At 34.3% G+C, this 7,735-nt stretch overlaps 1 protein-coding gene across 12 annotated transcripts in view; it reads right to left on the reverse strand.

Moving 5' to 3' along the window:
- Positions 1–1,029, reverse strand: part of LOC123600802 (butyrophilin subfamily 1 member A1-like) — a 78,713-nt gene extending 77,684 nt beyond the window's left edge. For all 12 annotated transcript variants that reach the window (XM_045483259.1, XM_045483240.1, XM_045483223.1 and 9 more), the window contains exon 1: positions 782–1,029. In XM_045483259.1, the coding sequence (XP_045339215.1) occupies positions 782–848 (67 nt within the window). In that variant the 5' untranslated portion in view covers positions 849–1,029. The remainder of the gene's footprint in view (positions 1–781) is intronic.
- Between the last annotated feature and the right edge of the window lie 6,706 nt (positions 1,030–7,735).

Here is a 7,735-nt window from a genome sequence, read left to right on the forward strand (position 1 = left end):
GACTAGGATGCGGTTTTAGAATTTAAAATGGATCCCTTTTATTGCTTGGCAAAGTGTGTATACTTACCTTATTGTTCAATAGCCCCTTTTTCACTAAAATCAATATGAATATTCTCTACAAAATGTGTTGATATTCCACTGTTTACATTTGAATTGAAATGGAATATTGTGAACTTCTTTCAACTAACTTGCTGTCTGGCAAGTGCGTGTCTTCTCAATTGTACCAATTTCTTCACAACACTATTTAAATACAAACTTTCTATACTGGAAGTAATATTCAAACTTATTTCAATGCACTCATGTAAGCATAAAGGCATTTATTAAGGCCAAAATTATTTAATAGCCCTACCAATGGTCATGAAGGGCATGGGTGCAACATGACCATGGGATCCCAAAGATTCTCACTGTAGGTTCTGGCAGCAATGGATAGAGAGCATCCCTCAGGGCAGCAAACTGAGTTTCCTTTATGAGGCTCAGCTTAGAAAATGCGCCACATAAACTAGGCAGGATTAATACCAGTATTTTGAATATTACTCATATATTGTTTACAGTAATAAATTACATTTGCATAATTATATGATTTTATTCTAAAAAGTGTAGAAAAGGAAAGGGACACAGGAAGGCAGAAAAAAAAAGATAAACTGAAATGAGAACAATTCTCAAGTCTTCACATCTAGATAATGGGAAAAAAGCTGAAGTCCAAGGAATGTTCTATGGAAAAAATGACTTCTGAGCGAAGATCCACGGTAGTGAAAAATAGTCATTCCTCTGTCCTACTCACCTTCACCTGGCCGGGAAAGCAGAACTGAGAGAAGAAGGGTCCTGATGCTCACACAGAAAGGCTGCATCCCAGTCGGGGTCTCAGTCCTGGAAGGTCAGACCTCTATCCTCCCATGAGCTATCATGGGTCACAGTCCTGAAGTTTGGTTCACTTACATTCACACCGTTTCTATAACAATGTGAATCTGATTCCCAAACAGAAAACTAACTTGTTATGCCAGTCACATAGGGGTAAGTGAGAGCAGGAAGTAAGTGGACTCTGAACAAACTGACTCATGCTTTAAATAGTAAGGACCAAATAAGGAAGAAGATTAAAGCAGGGTTATTGATAATAGGATGAAATAATCACCTTACTGAATGAAGAAAACTTTAACCCTAAACTCTTCATTTCAGTATCAAGATTGGTTTTCTGATTTAGAATTTGAACTACTTTTTTACTGTTTCAAGGAAAATGAAATGAGTGAGATTCAAGTTGTCTTACTTGGCAGAAGGCAAGCATGAGCAGCATCACATAATGCAGACAGAAGCTCTGTTTACAAGTACAGAGGTTGTGAGATGTGTAGACCTCAGCATCTGGAGAGAGAGGGTCTTTCATGAATGTATTTTAGCAGTGGAAAATTCGCCTTATTTGATCCTACATTTGGGAGTAAGCATGGGAGCACCTGTGCTACATATTTTAGCCCTAATATACACACAAACATCATAAATGAAGAGTAAAAATGAAAAAAAAAATAAAAATGGGGCCAAACAACATAAACAACATAAACAGTCCGTCCTGTTTTATGGTTACTTTGTTAGCTATAGAGAAGGAATAGGCATATAAATACTTGTATGAAAATATTTATGACATAATTAGCCATAAAGAAAATATGAAAGAAAGCCTTGATGAGATATCACTACTCATATGTTGTAGCAAAAAACTTATTTTTTTTCTTTTTATAAAAGAGCATTTTCTAATTTCAAAAACCCTTTCTTGTTGAAGGCTTTTTGGAAATTAGAAGACACTCTTGACTTATTCATTGAACATTGTAGTTAGTATGTGCATTAATTTCTATATCCTTAAGCCACACTGATATTTAAAATAAATAAACTCTCAGAGATTGTGGTTTTCAGTCTGACATGTAAGGAAAGAATGTGGAAGTCCTCACTCCAATTCTCACAACAAGACACACACAGCACATACACACACAAACTCAAAGACAAACTGAAAAGGATCAACTCTTCTTTGGTCCATCAGAAAGTTGATATCACAGAGAAAACACCTGCTCCAAAGTTAAAGACCAACAGACAGATATAGAGAATCAGTTTATCATGGTAGGAACCATCAAGAGAACTCAGGAAGAAAGTTAAACTGTAATGGATGAATGCTGGAGGTTTGAGATAGATAAACTTGAGAGTTAAATCTTAAAAGAAAGAAGTCCTTCTTAAGGGGAACTATACAGTTTTCTGAATTTTACATCCAGGAGCTTTTCTAGATTATCATAGTGAAGATTGAAGAAAAATCTCCTCCATCATACAAGCAGTAGGAAAAGTAAAAAAAAAAAAAAAAAAAAAAAAAGTGATAATTTTGAAATCTGCCCCAATCATCCTATTCCTAAAATGCTTGTTCGCAAAAGAAACTATTTTAACAAAGCCTAAAAACTAGATTTACCAGAGCTTTAGCAAACTTGGGAGCAAAATACCCAGCCTCAGCCTAGCCCCTACTAACCATGCTGTCACACCTAAGGGTAGGAAAAGGGGGACAGCTTTGAAAGTCTTATACAAAGTGTTGTGCAAAGCCACAGGCACACTAAAAGATTGGAACCTAATTATAGAAATAAAGTATGCCCTTTATCCTTACCTTACCACCACATCAATAAGCATCCTGTAAAATAACAAAGAAATACAAAAGAAACACATGTTTCAGATCTTACTGAAGTAGAAATCTCTATGGAGACCTAAATGCAAAAGGAGAGTTAAAAAATAGCAGACATTTTAGCCTTTGACACCTACAGCTAGAGCAAACAGTAGACACAGACTAACTCCTAGCCAGATAAACATAAAATTTCCCCCTGAAAGCCTACCTACCTCAGTGTTTTTACCTTGTATTTAGGCCCAGCTTTCAATAAAAAAGATTACATGGCATACAAAAATCAAGAAAGATATTCTAAGAGATGGAAAGAACATCAGCATCACACTCTCATTAAGAGGTGTAGAAATAATCAGACTAAAAATTAAAAACAAATATTTAAAAGTTTAAAAGCAAAGCCCATAGATGATAGGTAGGAAATGTGTCTGAACCATACACTTAATATCCATTCCTACTCACATTACATACATTATTACTTGTATAAATTAGAAAACTTAAGTTTCTAATTACACTCCTTGTTGATTGGCTCAGGTCATGATCTTAAGTTTCGTGAGTTCGAGCTCCACATCAGGCTCTGCACTGTCAGTGATGAACCTGCTTGGGATTCTTTCTCTCCTCTCGGTCCACCCTTTCCCATCCATAGTGTCTCTGTCTCTCTAAAATAAACTTTAAAAAGAAAAAAAAAAGAAAAGAAAGACTGAGACTTGTCTTTGTGTACCTGGGCAAAAGTTATATACTTAATGAATACTAAATTCATGATTTAACCTTAGGTCAGTCTGAATCCCTGTCAGTCTGTTGCTTCTATAAATTGAGAGAAGCATGACTAAAACTTAAACTTAAGGTAACTTAGGATCTATTCCCTTTATCTTTGCAGCAGTTTTACAACTTCATTTTTGGCCTTTTCATGTTTGGGGAGTTTCTTTTGTGCTACGTGATTTATACGTTTTATTTAAATTTTATTTAAAGCATAAATTTAGTTAACATATAGTGTAATAAATGGTTTCAGGAGCAGCAGAATTTAGCGTTTCATCACTTACATACAACACTCAGTGCTCATCCCAACATGTGCCTTCCTTAATGCCCATCACGCATTTAGAACATCCCCCCTACATAACATCCCTCCTCCAGCAACCCTCAGTTTGTTCTCTGTATTTAAGAATGTCTTATATTTTGCCCCTCTCTCTGTTTTTTTTCTCTTATTTTTTCTTTCCCTTCCCCTATGTACATCTGTTTCGTTTCTTAAATTCCACATATAAGTGAAGTCATATCATATTTGTCTTTCTCTGACTTACTTGCTTAACATAATATATTCTAGTTCCCAAATATTTAAAGACAATATAACACCAAAATTCCTCAAATTCTTCTAAAAAATTAAAAGTATAAAACACTTCTGAATTCATTCTAAGAAGTCATAATTGTCTTTACACTGAAAAAAGATACAGACACTACATGAAAAAAGTCACAGACCAATATTCCTGATGAATATTGGTAAAAATTTTAAGATAAACACTAGTGGTGCACCTGGGTGGCTCAGTCGGTTAGGCATCTGACTTTGGCTCAGGTCATGATCTTACACTTTGTGGGTTTGAGCCCCACGTTGGGTTCTGTGCTGACAGCTCCGAGCCTGGAACCTGCTTCAGATTATGTGTCTCCCTCTCTCTCTATTCCTCCCCAGATCTCTCTCCCTATCTCTCTCTCTCTCTCTCTCTCTCTCTCTCTCTCTCTCTCTCAAAATAATGAAACCTTAAAAATATGTATTTAGAAAAATAAAAAAAATAAAAAAAACACTAGCAAACTAAATTAAGCAACATATTAAAGGATTGTATACCATGATCAAGTAGGATTTATTCCTGGAATTCAAGAACTATCAACATACAACATCAAAGCATGTAATACAACATGAAGCCATGTTAATAGAAAGATGGAAAATACATTAACATCTCAGTTGATGCAAAAAATTGATATATTCCATCACCCTTTAATGACAAAAACACTCAATTGGGAGATGGGAGATGCTATTTGCCAATTACATATCTGAAGAGGGTTAGTATTCAAATATATACAAAGCCTATCAAACTCAACACCCAAAACCAAATAATCCAGTTAAGAAATGGGCAGATGACATGAACAGACATTTTTCAAAGAGACTATACAGATGTCTAAAAGTTCCATTAAAAGATGCTCAACACCACTCATCATCAGGGAAAAGAAAATTAAAGCCACAATGAGATACCACCTCACACATGTCAGAAAGCCTAAAATTAACAACACAAAAACAACAGGTGTTGTCAAGGATGCAGAGAAATGGGACCCTTTTTCACAGTTGGTGGGAGTGCAAACTATTGTAGCCACTCTGGAAAACAGAACGGAGGCTCCTTAAAAAGTTAAAAATAGAAATACCTTACCATCCAGAAATTCAGTACTAGGCATTCACCCAAAAGGATACAAAATACTGATTTGAAGGTGGAAGTGCATCCCAGAGTTTATAGCAGTGCTCTCAACAATAGCTAAATTATGGAAAGAGCCCAAATGTCCATTGGCTGATGAATGGATACAGCAGTTGTGGCATATGTATGTATGTGTGTGTGTGTGTGTGTGTGTGTGTGTTTGTAATGTAATATTCCTCAACCATCAAAAAGAATAAAATACTGTCATTTACAAGGACATGGATGAAGCTAGAGTGTGCTGTGCTCAGTGAAATAAGTTAGTCAGAGAAAGACAAGTACATATGATTTCACTCATGTAGACTATAAGAAGCAAAACTGATGAAGATAAGGAGGTAAAAAAAAAGGCAAACCAGGAAACAGACTCTTAAGTACAGAGAACAAATTAAGGGTTACTGGAGGGTAAGTGGGCAGTGGAATGGGTTAGATAGGTGATGTATATTAAGGAGGGCTCTTGTGATGAGCATTGGGTGTTTTATATAAATGATGAATCACTAAAGTCTATACCTGAAACTAATATAACACTGTATGTTAACTAATTGGAATTTTAATAAAAACTTAAAAGAAAAACATGTTCATTTATTAATATTTAAATATTTAACTGTTTGAATTGAGTGATACCATACTTTTTTCTAGTATGAATTTCTAATATCAATGATCTTTAAGTTAGTTTTCTTTCAGGTTAGAGCTTTAATCAATTTTAATTATTATTTCAATTAATTAAAATTAATTAAAGTAATTAAAATTAATCAAAAGCTCTTGTTTTCATTGATTTCCTTTATTTATATCTTGATTCAATTATATTGACTTCTACTCTCATTTTTATTTACCTTATTCTCTTTATTTAAATGTAATTTGCATTTCTTTTTCCAGTTTTTTTAAGGCTGGTTAGATTATTGATTTTAGTTTTCCTTCTTTTCTAATATATTTATTTAATATTAACAAACTTATTTCTAATCACTGTTTTTGCTGCATCCCACACATTTTGATAAAATGTATTTCTATTTTTATCTACTTCAAAATTATTTTGAATTTTTAGAGACTTCTTCCATGACACATATGTTGTGTTTAAATCAGTTGGTGCCCAAGTATTTTTAAGTTTCAAAGTTATCATTCTCTTTATTTCATTGTTAATTTCATTGAGTCTGAGAACACAGTTTATATGATTTATATTATTTTAAGTTTCTCATGGTGTGTTTTAATTTTTCTTAACGTTTATTTATTATTGACAGAGAGAGACAGAGCATGAGCAGGGGAGGGGCAGAGAGAGAGGGAGACACAGAATCTGAAGCAGGCTCCAGGCTCAGAGCTATCAGCACAGTGCATAATGTGGGGCTTTAATTCAGGAAGCACGAGATAATGACCTGAGCCAAAATATGCTTAACCCACTGAGCCACCCAAGTGCACCTATGACTTTGTCTTTCTTAAATTTTGTATTTTATTTTTTTTAATTTTGAAGTAATCATAGACTTATGAAAAGTAACAAAATTGGTATAGGGAGTTCCTTCCCGTCTCCTTCTGTGGTAATATTTTGTTGAACTCCAGCATAATGTCATTAACTATGAAACTGAATCGACTACAATCCACAGAAATTTTTCAGGTGTTACTGCTTTAATGTGCTCACTGACTTCTTTTTGTGTGTTTGAGTAGTTTTTTACAATTTAACTATTGTGTAATGTGAGTAACAACCTCAACCAGGAAATGCAAAGGTATGATCACCAAAAAAGATCTCTTGTGTTACACTTTTTGAGTCGCATTTGTCTTCGACCCTACACCTCAATACTATTCACAGTCCCTAACCTTTGTGAAATACTTAATTAATCCACATTAATGTAATTTTATAATTTAGAAAACATTATATGGCTAGACACATGCAGTATATAATTTATGTCATTAGATTTTTTCACAGTGTAATTCCATTTGGATCCATCAAGTTGATTCGTGTACCAACAGTTTCCTTTCCATTAATGAGTAGTATATCATAGTATGGATGTGCCACAGTACAACTATTCACCCATTGAAGTATATTAGGATTACTTCAAAATTCTGACTAATACAGATCAAGCTTATGGGCATTCCTGTATACAACTTTTTTGAACATAGTTTTTATTTCTCTGTGAATATTGCCAAGAATTAAAATATTAGGAGAACGGGACAGCAACATGCAAAAAAAAAAAAAAGAAACTGGACCACTTTCTTATGCCATACACAAAAATAAACTCAAAATGGATGAAAGACCTAAATGTGAGACCAGAAACCATTAAAACCCTACAGGAGAAAACAGGCAACAACCACTTTGACCTCAGCTGCTGCAATCTCTTGCTCAACACATCTCTGAAGGCAAGGGAAATAAAAGCAAAAATGAACTATTGGGGCCTCATCAAGATAAAAAGCTGCTGCACTGTAAAGGAAACAATCAACAAAACTAAAAGGCAACTGATGGAATGGGAGAAGATATTTGCAATGACATATTGGATAAAGGTTTATTACCCAAAATCTATAAATAACTTACCAAACTCAACACCAAAAAAAAAAAAAAAAAAAAACCAAAAAAAAAAAAAAACAATCCAGTGAAGAAATGGCAGAAGACATGAATAGACACTTTTCCAAAGAAGACATCCAGATAGCCAACAGACACATGAAATGATGCGGAACATCATCC

This window comes from Leopardus geoffroyi, chromosome A1, assembly GCF_018350155.1.
Source record: "Leopardus geoffroyi isolate Oge1 chromosome A1, O.geoffroyi_Oge1_pat1.0, whole genome shotgun sequence".
NCBI lineage: Eukaryota > Metazoa > Chordata > Mammalia > Carnivora > Felidae > Leopardus > Leopardus geoffroyi.